This window comes from Ursus maritimus, unplaced genomic scaffold (genome assembly GCF_017311325.1).
Source record: "Ursus maritimus isolate PB19 unplaced genomic scaffold, ASM1731132v1 scaffold_23, whole genome shotgun sequence".
Taxonomy (NCBI): domain Eukaryota; kingdom Metazoa; phylum Chordata; class Mammalia; order Carnivora; family Ursidae; genus Ursus; species Ursus maritimus.
The window spans coordinates 7,056,283-7,078,504 of NW_024424786.1; the positions used below are offsets into that span (position 1 = coordinate 7,056,283).

A 22,222-nucleotide genomic window follows, 5' to 3' on the forward strand; every position below is an offset into this window, starting at 1 on the left:
CTTCATTTTCTAGCTCCTTAAGTGTAAGGTTAGGTTGTTGATTTGAGATTTTTCTTGTTTTTTAATGTAAGCATGTATAGCTATAAATTTCCCCCTTAGCAGTGCTTTCACTGTGTCCAGTAACTTTTGTTATATTGTGTTTTTATTTATCTTTAAGCATTTTCAAATTTTCCTTATGATTTCTTCTTTGATCTTTGTTGTTTAAGGCTGTGTTAATTTCCACAAATTTGTGATTTTTCCAATTTTACTTTTGTTATTGATTTCTGTCTTCATCTCATTTTGTCAGAGAAGATATTTAGTATATGATATCTATCTTTTTGAATTTATCGAAACTAATTTGTGACATATTATATGGTCTTTTCTGAAAAATGTCCCATGTGTAGTTGAAAAGAATGTAGATGCTGTTGTTGGGTGAGGTGTTTTGTTTGTTAGATCTAGTGTTGTTTAAGTTCTCTATTTCCTTATCTTCTATCTGGTTCTATCCATTATTGTGAGTGGGGTATTGAAGCCTCCAAGTATTATTGTAGAACTGTCTATTTGTCTCTTTAATTCTATCAGTTTTTATTTCATTTATTTTGGTGGTCTGTTATTTGGTGCATATATGTTTATAATTGTTATGTTTTCTTGCTGTTTTGAACTTTTTATTACTATATAATATCCCTCTTTGGCTATTGTAAACTTTCTTGATTTTATATTTTGTATGACATTAGTATAGCCATCTCTGCTTTCTTTTGGCTACTAATTGCATAAAATATCTTTTCCATTCTTTCACTTTCAAACTGTTTGTCTTGGATCTGAAATGAGTCTCTTATACTTGGATATGTATTTTTTTTTTTTTAAAGATTTTATTTATTTATGTGACAGAGAGACAGCCAGCGAGAGAGGGAACACAGCAGGGGGAGTGGGAGAGGAAGAAGCAGGCTCACAGCGGAAGAGCCTGATGTGGGACTCGATCCCGGATCGCCAGGATCACGCCCTGAGCCGAAGGCAGACGCTTTAACGACTGCGCCACCCAGGCGCCCTGGATATGTATTTTTATCCATTCTGTCAATCTGTGTCTTTTGATTAGAAAGTTTGATCCATTTACATTTAAAGTGATTACTGGTTAGGGGGAAAGTTCTGTCATTGTGCTATTTGTTTTCTACATGCCTTAGAGCTTTTTATTCCTCATTTCCTGTATTATTGTCTTCTTTTGTGTTTAGTTGATTTTTTTGTAGTGAAATATTTAAAATTTCTTCTGTATATATTCTATAACTATTATAGTTATTTTCTTTATGGTTACTATGGGTATTACACTTAGCATCCTAAAGTTATAACATACTTATTTGAGTTTGTACCAGCTTAACTTCAGTAACATACAAAAACTGTGCTCCTTTACAGCTCCACCCTCACCCTTTTTGATTATTGATGTCAAAAATAACATGTTTATGGGGCGCCTGGGTGGCACAGCGGTTAGGCGTCTGCCTTTGGCTCAGGGTGTGATCCCGGCGTTGTGGGATCGAGCCCCACATCAGGCTCTTCCGCTATGAGCCTGCTTCTTCCTCTCTCACTCCCCCTGCTTGTGTTCCCTCTCTTGCTGGCTGTCTCTATCTCTGTCAAATAAATAAATAAAATCTTTAAAAAAAAAAACATGTTTATACATTGTATGCCCCCCAAATAAACTAATAATTCTTTTAACTGCATTAGTCTTTTAGATTCAAAAACAGGAATTACAAACTAAAGTCACAATAATACTATCTTTTTGATTGTTTTAAAAAATGTATTGGTCTGTTAAATTATTTCAAAAACAAAAAATAGACTTGTAACCATTGTAACAATGTTACTAGCTTTTTATAATTGCCCATGCATTTTCCTTTATTGAGATCTTTATTTTTTCATATGGCTTTGAGTTACTCTTCCTTTTACCCTGCAGAACTCCATTAAGTATTTCTTGCAGGTCAGGTCTAGTGGTGATGACTCCCTCAGCTTTGGTTTCTTTGAGGATATATTAATTTCTCCCTTATTTTAGAAGGACAGTCTTGCCAAATATAAAATATAAGATCCTTTGTTGACAGTTTTTTTTTCTTTTAGTACTTTGAATGTATTTGCCCACCGTCTTCTGGACTCTAAAGTTTCTAATGAGAAACGTGCTAATAATCTTATTGTTTACTTCAATGTTTTTTCTTTCTTTTCCTCAGATTCAGTAATTTCCATTGTTCTACCTTTAAGTTTGCTGATTCTTTCTTCTGCTTGCTCAAGTCTGCCTTTGAATCACACTAGTGAATTTCTCATTTTAGTTATTATGCTTTTAAGTTCTAGAATTTGGGGGGGGTGGTTCCTCTTAGGTTTTCTTTTTTAAAAAAATATTTCCATTTCATTCACCATTTTCTTGACTTACTCCACATCTCCTTTTTTTCTTTGAGCATCTTGAAAATAGTTATTTTAAGGTCTTTCTTAGGGACAGTTTCTGTTGATTAATTTTTTTTCCTTTGAATGGGTCATGCTTTTCTATTTCTTTGAATACTTTGTGATTTTTTCGTTGAAAACTGGATATTTTAATCTAATAATGTAGTAACTCTGGAAATCAGATTCTCTCCCTTCCAAGGGTTTGAGGGGTGTGTGTGTGTGTGTGTGTGTGTGTGTGTGTGTGTATTATTGTTGCAGGCTGTCTCCATGCCAAAGATCAGCCTGAGGTATAATCTTAAGGTCTTTTAGGTCTTTTCTGAGCCTGTGCCTTTTTCTGGGCATGCATGGTTACTTTCTAATTTTCCCCCATATACACAATTGATTTTTATGTTCTAGTCTTTAATATCTGGCTCCCAGGAAGAGAAAAAGAGAAAAATAAAGGGAATGGGAAGTGGATGCTCTCCTTTTAAATTCCCTGGAGGTCACTGTAAACCAGATGGGGAGGGGTTGCAATGATCAGGGGGAGGTTCAACAACAATGGCTGCCCCTCTTTTTCTACACCTCTGTCATCAGAAGCAACCCATCAGCCATTAGAGCACAGATTCCTGATATTTAGAGGACGGGGTCCTTTTTGCAGGCTGTGCACAAGCTGCTTGGGGAACATGTGAACACCTGCCTGCTGAGTGTGGGGGATGGGTAGCTGCTACTGTTCTAAGAGGTGAAATTGGCTGAAATTAACTACAAATTACCATTGGAGCCTTCCCCATGAAAGTTTCAAGCCTTCAATAGACTCCAGAGTTCCAGAATACTTGTATCAGACAGATTTTGGCAAAACAATTATTGTCTAGGTGGGGAGATAGAATCCTGGTGCTTCCTACTTCACCACCTTTCAGAACCCTCCAATGCTTAACTAATTTTTTTTTAAACCTAGAAAGCTGTTTTGTGCAAAAGCATACCCAAAGTCATCTTCCTAGATAGTCCTGCCTTTTTGGAAAGGATCCATACCTACTATTAACCTTCTACCCATGATACCTCTCTGTGACGTTGGGTGATTATCTTTGTAAGATATATTCCTCAGAGTTCCTTTGACAAACATGTCTTCAGTATTTTATACATAGAAAAAGATAAGCTAGTATACCTGTAACCACCAGGATCTATACAACAGGTAACCAAAATCACTCACAGGTGTTTTGGTAATCCTTAACTAATTGTACTATCCTATTTCCCACTTTTATTTACTATCACTTGTATATTATTAAATGTATTGACAGACTCATTTAATTGTGTGTTTGATTATTTCTAAAGCAAATTTATTTCCTCTCCTGGCCAAATTATTTCCACAGGGATCACATCAATTGGAAGTTTTAGGTCAATTTCCCCAACTATCTTTTCACTTTGGTTATTATTATCAGTATGTTTCATTTTCTTTCTCTTTTCTTTTATCATTTTTTTTTTTTTTTAGAGAGAGAGAGCAGATGCGCAGTGGGGGGGGAGGGGTAGAGGAAGAGTGAAAGAGAGAATCTTAATCAGGCTCCACGCCCAGCATGGTGTCTGACTTGGGGCTCGATCTCACAGCCCTAAGATCATGACCTGAGCCAAAATCAAGAGTTGGATGCTTAACCAACTGAGCCACCCAGGTGCCCCTCATTTTCTTAAATTTTCTTAAGGGAACCTACCAACCTTTGTTACACCAAATAGCTTTGGAAAAGAAATTAAGTTAAGACCTAGCAAAAAACACCTATGTTAATATTATAGTATCATTTCCTATCCTTCTCGACACAAGTGTCTTTTACCCATATACCATATATTTCCAGATATAGAGGCCATTAGAGGCCATTTCCCAGTAAATGCAGGAACGACCTGATCTGGAGGCAGAACCACAACTCAGCCACTAAGGAACATTTTTTTTTTTTTAAAGATTTTATTTATTCGACAGAGATAGAGACGGCCAGCGAGAGAGGGAACACAAGCAGGGGGAGTGGGAGAGGAAGAAGCAGGCTCATAGCGGAGGAGCCTGATGTGGGGCTCGATCCCATAACGCCGGGATCACGCCCTGAGCCGAAGGCAGACGCTTAACCGCTGTGCCACCCAGGCGCCCCAAGGAACATGTTTTAAACAATACTGGTTTCCAAATGTCATGGAGCCACCCATCTGTTTCTTGCAGGGATGTTATAATATTGGTCTTTGTCCTAATAACTGTACTACAGGGAATGTTAGTTCCTTTCTAATTTAAAAGGCTGTTGCTATACAGGAATAATGATTAAGAACACATTTTCCACTGAAGTCCTGTGTGATTTAAATATCAAATACTGTAACACATTACAGATCGGTACTCATTCCAATTAGTCCTCCCAACAATGCAGTGTCCAAATTAAATCATTCGACCCTTGGTCATTTAGCAGAGGATCTATAATTATAAAGAATCCTCAGGATACTGCTAGTCTTTATCTAAAAACAACTCAACTCCTTTACATTATAGCCTCCGATTTTCCAGTGGCTAACCAACAACTGCAGGGGAGTGACATCGTGATTTAATAGGATGTCCTTCCAGGTTTTTAACAGAGCAATCGGTTTTTGTCTTAAGATAGTAGCCTTAAAACCGCTTGTTCGGTTTTCTCCCTTTACCCTTCTCTTTATACCAGCAGTTTTATTTCCATTAGGATGGTTAATAACAACTAAAGGATTATATTTTTAGCCATTTTTTCTCTCAACCCTTTTCTCTTTGTCAGTCTGTTTTGTTAACCCCTGAGAGGGTAGATCGGTCATCCAGATTCCACTGGTAAGATTTTTCCCCCAGTTATCTACTGCAGGGCTTTCTTCAACTCATACATCATCATTCAGTCAATCCCTAGGCAGAGTCTCCCACTCTTTTCTTTTACTTACCCCACAGAGTCTTGGTCATATTAAATTGAGAGTCTGAAAGTTAATCCTAAATTTGACAGCAATCTGCATGCCCTCTATCCCTGGTTTTAGATTGACAGTCAAAACTTAGGATATCACAATGAGTACAGTCCAGTCTCAACTTTCCTGTGCTGAGGTGGTCCATACACACATCAGTCTTCCCTTTTGCTACCAAGTGTATTGTGTGCAGTCCTGGGGCCTTGAAACTGTGCCTCCATGGTTGTAAGACCACCTGATATGAATAATGATGCCAAACATTCCTTTTCCTGTTCTGGATCCTTTTCTCAGAACTAAATAAACTCAATGCTAAGTTGTTCTTTGCTGTTGGTGGCAATGCAGAAATATAATACGTATTTATTGTAGAAAATAAGAAAATTCAGAAAAGGGTAATGAAGATAATATCACTTGTAATATCACTTAAAAATAATCACTGTTAATAACTTTGTGGATTGATGCAATTCTGAAGTTTTTATAAACATGAATGATGTTTTTTGCTACCCTGAGATAAGAAATTGTGTAATGTTTAGGACTGTGCCTTTTTCCTTTGAAAATGTATCATGAACATTTTCCCATATTTTCATATATTGTTGATTTAATGATTTATTCTTATGAAAAATATGTACACATGGCTTAAAATTATATAAAATCACACTGGCGCCCTAGTAACAGTTTTAAGTAGCGAGCAAGCTGTATATGCTAACCTTCAAGATGATCAGGTCCTGGGTTTGGACACTTAAGCAACAATAAAAAAAATTCAAAAAAAAGTTTCATCTTTAGTGGCACATATGCTCTAGTATTCCGCCTTAATGATAAGAGAAGGGTGGGTTAATTATTATTTAAAGTGAATAATGAAGTTTATGAAAATAGTATAGAAACTTCTATTGCCTATTCATAAATAATTTCTAGAAGAAATCTCTGGGAGTGGCATTGACATATAGGTAACTTCAAATGGATGCTTGAAAAACAATATGTTTTCTCTGAGTTGTTTTGCCATGAATTTGATTTTCTTCCTTTCTACAATCGTAGTGCCTATGAGATTATCAAGCTGAAAGGGTATACCTCTTGGGCTATTGGACTGTCTGTGACAGATCTGGCAGGGTCAATTTTGAAAAATCTTAGGAGAGTGCATCCAGTTTCTACTATGGTTAAGGTAGGCTTATATTGATTCTTCATTTATCATCTTTTCTTTAATATTTGTTGAGTCTCTACTATGTGCCAGGCATATATACATTATATAGGCTTTGAGGATATAGTGGTGAACAAAAAAGGCCCTGACCTCATAAAGTTCAACTAAAGAAATGGACTTAATAAAATAATTATAAGAGTAAGTATATAATAACAAATTACGATAAGTGCTATGATGAAAAAACTACCAAGTACTTAAAGAGTATACAAGAAGAGAATTCAGCTACCCTGGGTAGAAGCATAGGTGATGGTAAGGGAAGACTTCCTAAGGAAGTAAAATGTGACCTATTCTGAATAATGAGTAGGAGTTAATTTGGAAGGCTGGAGTGATAGTCTTAAGCAGAGGGAACACATGTACAGAGAAACAGAGGTAGATATAAGTAGAGGGCACTTGTGGGTCTGAATAAAAGGTCAGTTGTTGAAATGCAGAGAGCGAAGGGAAGTGTATGGTGAGGCTGAAGAAGTAAGCAGGGTTCGGCCACTGAAAGTCTTATAAAAGGATTTGGGTCCTTACTTACCATAAGGGCTATGGAAAGCCATCAAAAGAATTTAAGCAAGGGACTGGCAAGTTTTCATGTTAAAAATATTTCTATGGCTGTGATGGAGAGAACAGATTTGAAAGGGACAAGAGTAGACATGTGGAAACCTGTCAAGAATATGAGCAGTAGCCCAGAATAGAAAGGATAGCAGTAGAGGTGAAGAGAAGGGGATGAATTTGAGAGACATTGTATTTAGGAAGTAACATTCATAGGACTTGGTAACAGAATGAAGTGGGAAATAAGGAAATGAAAGCTCATTGTAGGTTTCTATTTTGCACCATTATATAGATAGTGATATCCATTGAGGAAGGGAATTCTCAAGGAAAACCAGATTTAAAGATCATGTTTGCAGTTATGGACAAGTTGAATTTCAGGTGCCTTTGCAATATCCGAGGGGAAATAGGCAGTTGGGTACAAGCTTCTGGAACTCAAAGCAGAGTTTTAGGTTGGACTTCTAAGTGTGGGTCAGTTTGGAGAGAGACAGTTCCTGAAAGGGAAGGAGAGGTTCTGTCAACAACAACAACAGCAGCGAGATGCTGGCCAAGCGCAGGCAACAGGTATACCTTACACTTGGTAACTGCAGCTGGGAATTTTAATGAGCTTGTCTAAGGAGAGTATAATAAAATGAGAAGACAGATTGAGATTGAGTCTTGAGGAATTCCGGTGTTAAAAGTTGAGTTTATAGTGTGAGTCCACAAAGGTGACTAAGAAGTGGTGGCCAGAGAGTTAAAAGAAAAACCAAGAGAAGAGAATGTGGATTCATGCTAACCAAGAGAGGGGAGGATGCTTTAAAGATGAAAGAATTGGTTTTCTGTTGATTGGTGTTGAGAAGTCATTTGAATTAGGATTAAAAATGCCAGGAGGATAAAGTGACAGAGGTCAAGGATAACCTTAGCAGGAGCTGTTTAACGCAGTAATAGGAATGAAAGCCTGATTAGAGTACACTAGGGTTTTCTTAACCTCGGCACTACTGACTTTGGGCCAGATAATTCCTCATTGTTGTTGGAGGGCTGTCGTGTGCATTGTGAAATGTTAGCAGTATCCCTGGCCTCTGCCTGTTAGATGCCAGTAGCCTACTCTCTTCCCCCAGTTTTGACAGTCAAAAATGTCTCCAGATATTGCCAAATGGCCCTTTGGAGGGTCCCTTGAGAACTTTTGAGGAAATTAAGACAAGTGTAAACAGCTCTTTTGAGGTATTTGGCTGTGAAGGTAAGGAAAGAGAGTAGTAATTGGAGAGGAAAATCAAGGCCAGGCAAGTTTGTGGGGTTTTTTAAAAAGATAAGATGCTGATAGTAAAAGAAGATATTGAAGGTAGAAGTAATAAGCAGAGGGGGTGGGATCCAGAGCATAGATGAAGGTATTAGCCTTAGAAAGGAGGCGAGACAGGTATTTGTTGTAACAGGAGATAATAGAGGATGGGCAGTGACTCATGTAGATTTGTAAGTTTGGCATTGGATGCATGTGATGACTTCCGTCTTTTTAGTGAAAAGAGACAAAATCATCTACCGGGAATCAGGGGATGTATAGAGAAGTCGGATGTTTGAGAAAATTTGAAATCATCTTTGTAGATAGTGAGAAATAGATTTGACCCCCCCAAAAAGCAGAATTACTGTTAGGTGGTTGCTTATTTAAGGTTGGTATGCATTAATTGAAAAATTAATTGATTAATTGTACTGTAAGTTAAAGATGAACTTTATTATGCCCAGGATTCTGAGCACAGGAATGGGGAGAGAAGATAGCTGAATTCATGTGGGTGTGGGTTTTACTTGCTAGAGTGTGAAAGGGGGGGTGGGGGAGAAAGTAGAAGGGTGGGATGGGGGAGGTGTAGCTTTTGGCTTACACACATGTTAGTAATGGGTTTGACTTTCTGCTAAAGGGTCACAGACAAAATTCAAGACCTTTGAGCTTAAATATGATCTACATACAAATGAATAAATTATTAAAAAAAATGAATAATAAGGACTTCAAGAAATATTTATAAACTGAAAATTAAAATAGGACACAGGGTCTTAGTGTATGGTGAAAGGGTTACAGGATGAATCATGGGATCTAAGTTGGATATGGAGAGACCCTCTAACAAAGTCCACAGTAGGATACTTGGGGTGGGAAGAGAAGGTTTTATGAGCTGAAGAATCAAGAAACTGGAAAGAAAGAGACTTGGTTATGGTTAGTTTATCCACATGGACAATGAAGTCACCAAAGTTAATCGAAGAAATTGGGACAGAGAGGAAAGATTGTGAGCTAGGTGTAAGTCTTTTATGAATGAGATGGAGTAACCAAGAGGTTAGTAAATGGTCATTAGTAGATGGCTTCAAAAAATAGGGGGAATGTTAAGAGAGTAGGGGACTAATGATTTGAAAGAGACAATGAGTACACAGTGGATAGCACACAGCCCTCCTTTTTGAGGATACACAGGGGATATGGGAGAATAAGCAATTACCCCTAGGGTGCTCCTGAGGCAATGTCAGGGAGGTGTCAAATGCTCTGAGAAGAGACTGAGATTGACTAATATGGGAATTTCATGGTTTTTACTGAACAAATCAATGGACAAGTTATATTTTATAGGAAAACTTAAACATTTGACATTAAGAGCATAATCATTCATATACTTTTATATTTTTTACCCCAATTACTTCAATTTTATTACTTCACATTTTCAGCAAATAAAAAAGGGTACACAGTTTATTTCTTATTAATACATTGACTGGATTTTTTTCAAATATATAGGGGATTCTTTTTAAATAGCCATTTCCTCATTTCATGGCCAGTCCAGGAGCAAATGAGAGCCAATTTTAGTGTATTCAGGGTCATAGTGTCAACCAGGCATGAAGCTTAAAGAGAAGAGGGGGCTGGATAGCAGGTCATGGTCAGCACATAGGACCAGGCAGGGCCAGGTCCCAGGGTCCAGGACCCTTATTTCCAGCCCACCCAGCAGCCCCCAAATGGCATGATGGGATGGATATACATTCTCCAATTCTAGTCCGAGAAGCCCCTTCTAGAAGAAAGATGGAGAAAGCAGAGGGGAAACAAATTCCCAAAACACTAACAGGAAAGCAGAAGGGCTTCCTCCTCAGTCACAGTGGCCTTGTTTCTGATACCACCCAATCCCTGGCAACCATGCTGAAGCTCCAAAAGCAGCAGAATGACCGAGGGCAGGAAAGGCAAGGCAAGGTGAGTGGAGCAGGAGCTGGAGCCTGGCTGGGAATGGAATGTGGGCTGACAGTCTGGTGGGACTGTGGCCTTCCATGGCTAGGCACAGACCAGAGTGGAGGGAATGTGAGTATAGCCTGACAGGGGCCCTCAGAGGAAGACATATGGCAGAGTGTGATGGAGCTTTTGATGTTGAGTATATAGTGCCTACCAAAATGAGGGAGCTGCACTGTGGTGGAAGAGGTGGCCAGAGTCCCTCTGTGGGAGACTAGAGTGAAACAGGAGCAAAGGACACACCCTGAGATCCTGAGGAGAGTCCCAGAGATGGTGAGAAGGAAGCTTGGCTGAGTAGCACCTGTGGGCTCTGAGCTGTTGTGGGAAGCTGGGAGGCACCACTCCATAGTCAAGGAGCCTTTTCTTTCCCTCCAAGCTAGTTCCTGGTAACTGTTTAATTATAAGGAAGGACGGAGGAAGAACAAGACCTTCCCATTCCCTCCTCCAACCCTAGACTCAACCCCAAGGGGTAGATAGGAAAGAGCAATGAGTGGTGGAAGGCAGGGAGCTGTGAGGGGTCTATTGGGTCTTCTTATCTCCCGGGGGTGTAGTAGGAAGGTGGCAGAAACTGGTTTGTGGGCATGTAGGCATTGTGTTTGTTGCCCAGGTTGTAATTAGCTCTGACAGCTGCTTCTGTGAGCTTGGATTCAGCTGCAGGAGTGGAAGGAACATCAGGGCTGCTGGCTGGAGATTCCAGGAGCCCAGAATAGGGTGGTGGGTGGCCATGGTTGCAACTATTCCATGTTTGTCATGGGAAGTCCTGGATAGAAGTCAGATGGAGTGGTGGATAGAAGTAGCCAGAAGGACGGGGGTACATTCCATTGGTAACTGGCAGGGGAAAGACAAAGGTCCTGCTAGGCATGTGAGAGTACCTATAGGCTCCATTGGAGGCTTCACCTTTGGAGAATTGAGATGCCACCTGTAGCATCTATTGTCCAACTCAATGGTGTCTCTTGGTGTAAAGGCCAACTTATACAAAGCAGTCTTCCCAGCCACTTCCTGCTCGAGCCTTCACTGTTCTCTTGATGTAGTTTACACCAAACATAGTCTGCTTGATTTTGTAGTCCTTTGTCAGATAAAATGGTATCATGAAGGATTGGATGGCATCTTTTCTTTGGACAGAAAAATGGAACTGGTTAGAGGTAAAGTAGATGGTGCCTTTCTTGGTCCCTTTGAAGGCCTCTGGTATGTTCTTCATGTCCTTGAACACAAACTCTGCATAGTCATAGGATATTAGGATTGGTATTAATTACTCTGACACCCTCTGATTTTAGTGAGTTCCATGGTGTCTCTGGTATCCTCTTGTTCTGAAGCTCTCTTGCATAACTGCTTTTCCATATCAGGTTACTGAACAATAATCTAATTTTGCCTTTTAGGGCTTATATGGAATAAATGAAGAAATCTTTCTCAGTATCCCTTGTGTCTTGGGGCGAAATGGTGTCTCAGATATTGTGAAAGTTAACTTGAATTCGGAGGAGGAGGCCCTTTTTAAGAAGAGTGCAGACACACTCTGGAATGTCCAAAAAGAGCTGATGTTTTAAAGCCTCTTCATATTCCACTGTTTTGTAGAAACAGAAGATATCAGACTGTATATTTTACATTTTGAAAGTATTTTAATCTGATCTGTAAAAAATAAAAAAAACATTGGAGACCCATGACATAACTTCAGTCCTGCAAGGCCCGGAAAAGGAAATGGTAAAGGGCTTTCTTCTCTCTGAATCTCTTATAGCTCTGTTCTAATGATACCCAACCTATACAGACGCAAGTTATACTTCTGGGGTACGTCATATGTGAGCGTTGCCTTCAAGTTAGTAGAGTATGTATAACAACCCATTATAATATAAACCATGATTTTTCTCACAAAACAACCAGCACTTTTTCTAGTGTTAAAATTTCATTCTTCTGTTAGGGCACAGGAATATTTACTTTATATTGCTTCATTAGTTTCAGGTGTCTATGTATGATCTTTACTAAGTACTTATCTTTAAGACCATGTATATCAGAAGGAAACAAATAAAACTTTTATGGTATAAAAAAATAAATGTCTTCAAACCTGAAAGTACTATTCCAATTCATACAAACCCAAATAGTTGATTTGGTGTCTCTGCTGAAATGCCACACAGGAAGCTTAGATCACCCTCTAGGTCATTTGTTGAGCAAACTACTGCTATGCTTGCTGTGTTATGGTTATGAAGTCAGTATGACATGATTTATGCCCTCAAGCATCTCAGAGTATTTAGGGTACCTCAACTAATTGATTATTGACATGCATGTATATGAGTGCATATATGTACTTCTGATTTATATCTATATATAGAACACATATATATGAAATATTTCCTTGATTTCACAATTTAAGGCAGTTATAGGAAATAGGCAATTAAACAAAAATCAAGAAATCAGGACCAAAATAATTTATAATAGACTAGGACAGGACTAGTGGGAAAAATTAGAGGACAGGTGTGCAGGTCCTAAGGACATACATGACTTTAGTGGAGGTTCACTCATTGGGCGGAGAGTCACAGTTCATACTCTTATTCTTGCAGTCTGAATAGTTTTCATTCTAGTCCTCTACTGCTGAACATGATTAGTTTCCCATCATTCTGTTCTTTTACCTTGTTTTCAGCTCTTCCGTTGAATGCACAAAACACGATTATGAGAGAGTTTAGTTAGGATAGCAGGGATAGGGGAGTCTAGTTTGGATTTTGCCCTTTTTTTTAAGCTCTTCTTTGTACACCAAATTAAAACTTCATTTTAGGAAATCCTTGCAGATATTGAAAGAGTGCAAAATATAGTTTCTACAAGGAATATTCTAGGAAGTAAAACTGCTCTACATTGTGTATTCTCAACAGGGGGCAATATCACCCCCAAGAGTGTAAAATGGTTATGGGAGGGTGGAGGGAAAATATTAGATATTACAAAGGTTTCACTCCCTAAAGTTCAACCCTACCAGACAAAATCTTGTTTATTTTTTTTCAGATTTTATTTTTAAGTAATCTCTACACCCAGTATGGGCCCGAACTCACAATCCTGAGTTCAGGAGTCGCTTGCTCCATGGACTGAGTGAGCCAGCCGCCCCTCTTATTCTTTAATCTTTAATTTCATGTTGGGGGTGAGTGGAGCTGAAGGATTGGCGGAGAAAGTCTAAAAAGGACCTTGAGGGAGAGATAATGAAAAAAAGTTTGAGAAACACTGCTCTATTTCTTCTAAAAGAATTTGTCAGAGGTGTATTATGTATTATGATTCACAAATGAGAAAACAATTAGGTATTGGTGTATCCCAGACAAAGGATAAGAGGGAAATTTTGGATTCTGCATTTATTTATTTATTTTTTAAGATTTTATTTATTTATTTGACAGAGAGAGAGACAGAGAGGGAACACAAGCAGGGGGAGTGGGAGAGGAAGAAGCAGGCTCATAGCGGAAGAGCCTGATGTGGGGCTCGATCCCATAACGCCGGGATCACGTCCTGAGCCGAAGGCAGACACTTAACCGCTGTGCCACCCAGGCGCCCCTGGATTTTGCATTTAAATACTTCATAAATAATGAGTTGAGCTTTCCCATCCACTAGTGGAAATGGTTATCAGCCCTGCACTGATCAAATTCTAAGGGTTTCATATCTTAAAAATCTCCTTTGCATAGAGGGTTTTAAAATTTTTTACTGTTTCTACTTTAGCTCACATTTGTGAGTGGCTAAAAGTAGCACGGAGATCTCTTTCTCCAGCAGCTCTGGCCAAAAGTTCCCAATGGAGAGTCAAAAAGCCCTTATTGGATACATCCAGATAAGGTTTGGTTAGAAATAAATTTACTGGGGGGCGCCTGGGTGGCTCAGTCGGCTAAGCATCTGCCTTTGGCTCAGGTCAATGATCCCAGGGTCCTAGGATCGAGTCCCACACGGGCTCCCTTGCTCAGCAGGGAGCCGGCTTCTCCCGCTGCCTCTACGTCTGTCTCTCATGAATAAATAAAATCTTAAAAAAAAAAAAAAAGATAAATTGACTCGGCCTCTCCAGTGGATGAGTTCTGGGCAAGCAGTACCCCGTTTGATAGCCCAGGCTCTCTAGTTCATTGTTCTTTTGCACCTCGTGCTCTTAGAGCCCAGGAGCCCAAGGAGCCTCCCTGAAGCCCGCCAACTACAGACACCGCAGCCCTCCGCTGGTGCAGGTGCAGAGCATCAGAGCCCACCGCCTGGCAGCTCGTCTGCTCCAGGTGTGCGAAGACCCCACGAGGCCCGCATGAGCTGGGCACGGCCTTGCGCAGCCTCAGTAGCCAATGGTTTTCCCCTTTGCAGCCTTTAACAGTTCTTCTGCCGTTTCCCTCCATTCTTTTCGTCTGCCTCGCGAGGGGGCGGCCATGAGCTGGGCCGCTGGAGTCCTGCGGACCAGCCGGAGCGTGGGCGCCGCGGGAGCGGATTTCTTTTGCCTGAGGATGGCTCTGTGTGCCTTGCAGACCGCACGCATCCCGGTCAGGGGTGGCTGGCCCTTCACCCGCGTGAGTGTGGCCGGAAGTACCGCGTGCCTGGCAGTCTTCCCCCGGAGCCTAGGGAGCCTGGTCTCAGTCCCGGAGCTGAGAGCTGGGCTAGGGGGTGGGGAGGGGAGGAAGGGCTGTCCTCACTGTCGTATCATTTTTGGTGGAGCAGCCCCTTTGCCTTCACTCCTTCTTAATTCCTCTTAACTGTACCACCCTTCTCCCCACCCCCACCTCTACCCTTCAACCCCCGCCCCCCCTTGGTTTGCCTCCTGGATGTTGGGCTGCTGGCCAGAAACCGCCCAGCTTCTGTGTAGCCACTTCCGTCGTTCCCTGTTGGGTCTACAGCACCTCTTTCCCCACTGGACCCAGGAGTTCTCTATAAGGCCTTTCTCACTATAGGTCAATTCCGAATCTCGAAGTGGCTTTGCAGTTTTTCCTCACTCTGTTGGGTTTCCAAGATGGCGACCGTCAAGGGTGAACTAAGAATTTCACTTCGGAGGAGGCTGTTCATCGCAATAAAATCTCCATTATAGGAACTGGAGCCGTTGGTTTGGCCTAGCGATCAGCGTCTTATTAAAAGTAAGTTATGCGCTTTGCGCCATAGGGTTAACCAAGATTCCCTCCTTTGGATGTAAGGCTACTGCATATGGTTGTCAGGTTGTATCCACTTAAAGGGGTGAGTGGGGGCCCTATCCAGTCCCTGCTGGTTTAGTCCAGAGGAAAAGGTGTGCTTTTCTAATTGTTTCACCCAGAGGGCCTGGGGTGCTTTTTCTATTTTTTATGATGGTATCCTATGTGTTAGAATGTTGACATTTCACTTTCGCTCATGTGATGACAGTATGAAGTACCCCTTCGCTTGACTAGGAAACAGCTCTCTCACACACACACACACACACACACACACACTGAAGAAATAGATGGCAGGAAAAAAGTGTACAACTTGTCAGTTGTGGGTGTCCTCCTAGTATCAAATACAATGGTCTTTTTCCTTTAAAAATCTCTCCCCTATTTCCTAGTCTCTGTCTTTATTTCCCTTCTTCCTTATCCATCTGAGGTTAGTTTTAAGTGTTTAATTCATAGCATTGATGTGGCAGATAAAGTTAGCTTCCAGTTAAATGACTAGACAGGGGACTAAAAAGATTCTGACCCCTTTCTAAGAACATTACCCTGGTTTGAATCCATAATATTTTAGTAAATAATAATAAACTCTTGGAGCTATGCTTTGCTTTTATTAATGGAATATCTATAAAATTTCCTGAAGCTGCCTTTCTATAGCCTTTATTCCTGGCATGATTATTGGATTTAAAGGAGTGGCTCTGGGTTTCACCTAGATGACATAAGTGTCCTTAAGGCACTAAGAACGTCAGCCGTTGTCAACTGCTGCTCCTAGCAATCTTATGAATTCCCAATGACTCGTTTTGTCCTATCAACTATAATGCCTTTATCAGGCGTGTCATCATCGCTAATGAAGAATACACTTACATGAAAACCAATACGTTTGTTGTCAACATCAATAGTAATGAAAACAATGTGCTTTATATATGTTATCGGAAATCCCAAAAGTAATTATTAGGTCTGTTTTACAAAGGCAGGTTGCATGAATAGAAAAGCATACAGATAATATGTACAGAAAACCTTGAGGTAAAAATTTATTTACTATCTCGCTTTGAAGGTCCTTTTTGGGAAGGATTGGGCGCTCTCCATAAGAAATAGGTAATAGCCACAAGCGCCTAGAGCTTGAATTCTGTGATGCTGACAACTACAGCATTTGTATGTCTCAGAAAATGTGGTGCACCGTACCCTACAAAGTCCCAGCTTAAGGCTCACTTTAACCTCTTCCTCTCCTGGCCCCAGCCTTGGCAACTTCTTTCGTTCAAGGAGGTGGTGATACCTTTGTTTTTGTTTTTAAGATTTATTTATTTATTTGAGAGAGAGAGAGAGAGAGTGTGTGAGCAGGGGGAAGGGTAGAGGCAGAGGGAGAGAAAGAATCCCAACGCTGAGGGTGGAGCTCTCCCTAGGGCTCCATCCCAGGACCTGAGATCATGACCAGAGCCCAAATCAGGAGTCGGGTGCTCATTCAACTGAGCTACCCAGGCGCCCCAAGAAGGTGGTGATACCTTAAATAGCTCCTTGCTGATAAGGAAGAATTGTCAGTAGGAATTGTCTATTACTTTATCGGTGGAAATTGATGGTACAAACCTAGTAAAGAAACAGCAATGTTTTCTAAAATTACTGAATTATACCACAATACATAAACTTTCACTAATATAATGTGATATCTACGAGGGCAGGAATCTTTATTCCATTGATTGCTGTATCCCAAATCTAGAACCACGCCTAGTGTAATAGATGCTTAGTAGTTGAACGAAAGAATAAAAGCCAGATGCATGTTAAGAGGGAGAAAGTATTGGATAGCAAATGCAGAGAGTGGATATTCTACCCACCTTCATTTTTATAAGTAATGAAAGTGTCCAGAGAGATTGCGTTAAAATACTTTTGTAATAGACTTTATTTTTTTATACCTTTTTTTTTAAAGAACAGTTTTAGATTTACAGAAAAATTGAAAAGATAGTACAGAGTTCTATCTTTACGTCACATCCAGTTAATAACATCATATGGTACATTTGTCATAATTAATGAGCCAACATCTGTATGTCATCATTAACTAAAAATCCATACATTACCCAGATTTCCTTAGTTTTTACCTAATGTCCTTTTTTCCGATCCAGGATCCCATCAAGGATACCACCTTACATTTAGTCATCGTGTCTCCTTAGGCTCCTCTAGGTTGACCGTTTCGTACTTCGCTTTCGATAACTGGCAATATTGAGGATTACTAGTCAGGTATTTTGTAGAATGCCCCTCAATTGGAATTTGGTATTTTTCTCATGGTTAGACTAGGGTTATGGAGTTTTGGGAGGAAGACACAGATTTAAAGTGGCATTTTCATCACATCATAACCAGAGTACGTACTGTAAACATGACTTATCATGGTTGGTGTTGACCTCAGTCACCTGGCTGAGGTCGTATCAGGTTTCTCTACTTAGAGTTACTCTTTCCCCCCAGCCTTTTCATACTATGCTCTTTGGAAGGAAGTCTTTATGTACAGCTCACACTCACAGAGTAGGGAGTTTTGCTCCCTCTGAGAGTGGAATGTCTACATAAATTATTTGGAGTTCTGCATGGGAGATTGGTTTCTTTCACCCTATTAATTCATTTGTAAATATTAGTATGGATTCGTGGATTTTATTTTATATTTTGGGTTATAAACCAGTATGTCTTCATTGATTTTGTTTCTCAAATTGTTCCTGCTTTGGCCACTGGAAGCTTATTCAGGCGGCTACTGTGTGCCTTTAACATACCCCATCGACAGACGGTGTGTTTTTTAATTTTATAATAATTTTTATTATGTTGTATTAGTCACCATACAGTACATCATTAGTTTTTGATGCAATGTTCCATGTTTCATTATTTGCGTACAAACCCAGTGCACCATGCAATATGTGCCCTCCTTACTACCCATCACCGGCCTATCCCAATCCCACACCCTCCTCCCCTCTGTTTTGTTTTGAGCACTTCTTTATTCCCTGGCACTATGTTTCAGCTTCTTCATCTTATATATTTTCTGCTCTAGGCCCAAATCAGCCTTTTTTCCAAGGATCCCTAGTTCCTGTTATTGAAGAATGGTATTATATAAACCAAGGTCTGGGTGCTGGGTGTGCTCATTGCTACTGGGTTTACAGTATATTTTTAAAAATAGCTTTTCATAGATAATTTTATCGATACGATATAATTCTGCTATATACTACTCCAATCACTGAATAATTCAGAGTATCCAGAAAGCATCGGCATCTCCTTAAGCAACAACATTTCCCTTGTGATAGAGTTTAGACTTCTAGGCTAATCAGCTATGATGTAGTTTAAAACTTAAAGTGCTTGGCTTTGGATTTCCATTAATTAGAATAAAGTAAAATATCCAACAATATAAGTTGGACATATGCTTAAATTGTAGATGCTTGATTATTTATTTCTAAGTACTAGAAAAGTCATTTTTTTTTCAGTGAAAATTTTAGTTATTTAAAATTTGTATAAATTTGTAGTTATTTAAAACATTTTTTCAAAAGATAATACACTCACAGGGTTACAAAATAAAAGTAATATAAACAGATATACCTGGCAAAGTGTATATTTCATCTAGTTTCCATCCAACTTTTCCCTCAATGTCTCTATAGGCACCGATTTAAATTAGTTTCTTGTGTGTGTATCTTCAAGTGTTTCTTTTGCAAATAAAATGTGCTATTTTCCCTCCTTTCTTACATGTAAAGTAGCATGCTAGAAATATACAGTACTGATTAGTTTTTGCGGGTAATATTGCCTAATTATAGAACTATAAAATTTTAGAGTTGGAAGGGGCCTTATATTTTAATCCATTTATTTAAAAAACTGTTCCTGAGCTCCTGTGTGCTAGGTGGGTGCTAAGCACCACAGTGGCGATGAGTGAGCACTTCCTATTCTCAAGGAGTTCATAGTCTGATGAGAAATTCCTTCTGCAGAATCCCTGCTTTGTCGCTGTGCAGCCTCAGCTTGAATTAAAGCGGTGTTCATAAACTGAGGGCTACAGAGGGGAGGGGGGTGGGGGAATGGGATAGACCGGTGATGGGTAGTAAAGAGGGCACATATTGCATGGTGCACTGGGTGTTATACACAACTAATGAATCATCGAGCCTTACATCGAAAACCGGGGATGTACTGTATGGTGACTAACATAATATAATAAAAAATCATTATTAAAATAAAAAAAAAAATAAAAATAAAGCGGTGTTCATACCTGCAGAGACTCTTCTACTGTTTAAACAGCTTCTGTTGTTTTCCTAATTGTGAACTGAAACTTTCTTTGTAACTTGTATCTCTTCTGGTTCGGACATTCATGCATTTGTTTATTTATTTATATTTTTATTTTTTTTACAATTTTATTTATTTATTTGACAAGAGGGAACACAAGCAGGGGGAGTGGGAGAGGGAGAAGCAGGCTTCCTGCCAAGCAGGGAGCCCGATGCGGGGCTCGATCCCAGGACCCCGGGACCACGACGCCTAAGGCAGACGCCTAATGACTGAGCCACCGAGGTGCCCCAGGTTTGGACTTTTATGGCATGAAATGTTGAACATATTATGACTCCTTTCAGTCTAATAACTCATAAGGTGCACATAGATTTTTGGTATTAGAATTTTCTTTCACCCTTCACTCAGTTAAGAGGTTTACTCCCTCCCCCTGCTTTTGACTCATTTTCTTTAGGGTTTCAGTGATGAACTTGCCTTTGTGGGTATTGATGAAGGCAGATGGACTGGTGAGACAGTGGATCTTCATGAAAATGCCAAACATTGTTTCTAGCAAAGATAAATGTCATAGTTAAGTACTATAAATATTCTAATGTGACATGAATAAATAAGAAAATCATATCTTTATCTCCCTTTATGAAGACTTCTTCAGGTTGTTTTTTTTTTTTTAAGATTTATACGTTTGAGAGAGAGAGAGCATGCCTGCATGCAAGCATGAGCAGGAGGAGGGGGTGAGGGAGAGGAAGAGAGAGAATCTCAAGCAGTCTCCTTGCTGAGCATGGAGCCTGACGTGGGGCTTGGTCTCACAACCCTGAAGATCATGACTTGAGCCCAAACCAAGAGTTGGACACTCAACCAACTGAGCCATCCCAGGTGCCCGTTCCTCAGTTCTTATAAAGTTGGTTGCTCCCTACTCTGTATACTCCTAACATCTTGTTCAGATTTCATTAGGTTTTACTTCCGTTTATTTTCAGGGTTTCCTGCAGCACCAGAGTGAGTCCCTGTGAGCAGCAGTAATAGTAGTTATCGTAACAGTTATCGTTAATCGAGGGTCTGTTTTGTGCCAGATACTTGTGCCAGAGCTGAGCACTTTATGTATATATTGAATCCTTAGCACAGCTCTGTGAGGTTTTTACAGATGATCATCTGTGAACTGGAGTTAAATAAAGTGGAGTAAGGGTTTGAACCCTGTTCTATTTGACTCAAAAGCCTAAGTTCTTTTTTTTTTTTTTTTTTAAGGATTTTATTTATTTGTTTGAGACACAGAGCAAGAGCGAGCAAGCATGAGCAGGGGGAGGGGCAGAGGGAGAGGGAGAAGCAGACTCCCACCCAAGCAGGGAGCCTGATGCGGGGCTCAATATGGGGCTCGATCACAGGACTCTGGGATCATGATCTGAGCCAAAGGCAGACGATAACTGACTGAACCACCCAGGTGCCCCTGTTAGGAGGTTTTTAAAAAATGTACAAGGAAAACTTACTGAAGTTTAATAAAACTTAGTGACATTTCCTGAATTTAAAAGAGTGCTATGGGCATAGTAGATCTAAGGAAGCCCACTCTTTAGTAAATACAGTATGGTGATTGAACCTAACAGGAAAGGCGTACTTAAATGTCAGATGTTTTCTTCCATAATATATTTTCTGTTCAAGTCTTTCCCCAGATTACCTTGTCACTACAAACTCCCAACATAGTGATTATCATAGCAGGTGCATGCCAGATAAAAGGAGAAACACGCCTTGATTTAGTCCAGCGAAATGTGTCCATGTTTAAATTAATGATTCCCAGTATTATCCAGTACAGCCCATGCTGCAAACTGATTATTGTTTCCAATTCAGGTCAGCTTTGTTTTGATTGTTCAGTGAAGAATTTTTATGTGTGGGGCAGTGGGGGTGGGTTTAGTAACTTGGTAGAAAAAAGTATTTTTTAAAAAGATATATATTTATTTATTTATTGGAGAGAGGGAGAGAGCATGAGCAAGGGGAGGGGCAGAGGGAGAGAATCCTCGAGCGGATTTCCCACTGAGCACAGAGCCTGACCCATGGCTCCATTCCAGGACCCTGAGATCATGACCTGAGCTGAAATCAAGAGTCAGCTGCTTAACCGACTGAGCCACCCAGGGGCCCTGAGAAAAATATTTAAATTCTAAACTGATAAAATAACCAGAATACGTTCCGATTTTGTTAAAGTAACATGTGTTTTGCACAGTTGTAATCAATGTGTATGTACTATACTGAAGATTTCCTTAAATACTAGCGTGTACGAAAGCATAATTTGCTTCATCATATGATTTTTGAAGTTTACATTCTAAAGACTTTCATATCTGAGATGTTTTCCACGTTATTGAGGGTGCAGAAGTGAACGTAGCACTCTAGTTTACTGCCTGACTTTCCAGAATTGTGCAGCTCCTCACTGGTGCATGAATAAAGTGGACAAATTCAAGATATATTTTGGAGATAAAATGTGCAGGACTGCTGATTGTATGTAGTGAGGGACAGGGAGGAATAAGAAATGACTTCTGGGTTTTTTCCTTGAGCAACTACTTGGATGGTGGCTCCATTTACCTGGGTTGGATGCTTTCCAGGGGTGGGAATCAGTGAGGGAAGTAGGAGAGGGCATTGGGTTTAGGGGAGAAAAATCAAGACTTCCAATCGAGACATGTTAAATTGGAGATATCTGAAGACATTCAGGAAGAAATATCAAACAGGAAG

The 22,222-nt window shown here is 40.0% G+C and overlaps 2 protein-coding genes and 1 pseudogene across 2 annotated transcripts in view; 2 read left to right on the plus strand and 1 right to left on the minus strand.

The window, feature by feature from the left end:
• The window catches only part of LDHC (lactate dehydrogenase C), a 44,611-nt gene extending 32,856 nt beyond the window's left edge, over window positions 1-11,755 (plus strand). The window contains exons 6-7 of the mRNA XM_008686923.1: window positions 6,313-6,436; window positions 11,591-11,755. Coding sequence (XP_008685145.1) covers window positions 6,313-6,436; window positions 11,591-11,755 — 289 coding nt within the window. The remainder of the gene's footprint in view (window positions 1-6,312; window positions 6,437-11,590) is intronic.
• LOC103659408 lies at window positions 10,652-11,448 on the minus strand (annotated as a pseudogene).
• A 2,808-nt stretch (window positions 11,756-14,563) lies between the features above and the next one.
• Window positions 14,564-22,222, plus strand: part of LOC103659406 (L-lactate dehydrogenase A-like 6A) — a 40,553-nt gene continuing 32,894 nt past the window's right edge. Inside the window, 8 exon segments of the mRNA XM_040638883.1 lie at window positions 14,564-14,710; window positions 15,139-15,160; window positions 15,163-15,234; window positions 15,237-15,259; window positions 19,974-20,038; window positions 20,040-20,080; window positions 20,515-20,538; window positions 21,206-21,349. Coding sequence (XP_040494817.1) covers window positions 14,564-14,710; window positions 15,139-15,160; window positions 15,163-15,234; window positions 15,237-15,259; window positions 19,974-20,038; window positions 20,040-20,080; window positions 20,515-20,538; window positions 21,206-21,349 — 538 coding nt within the window.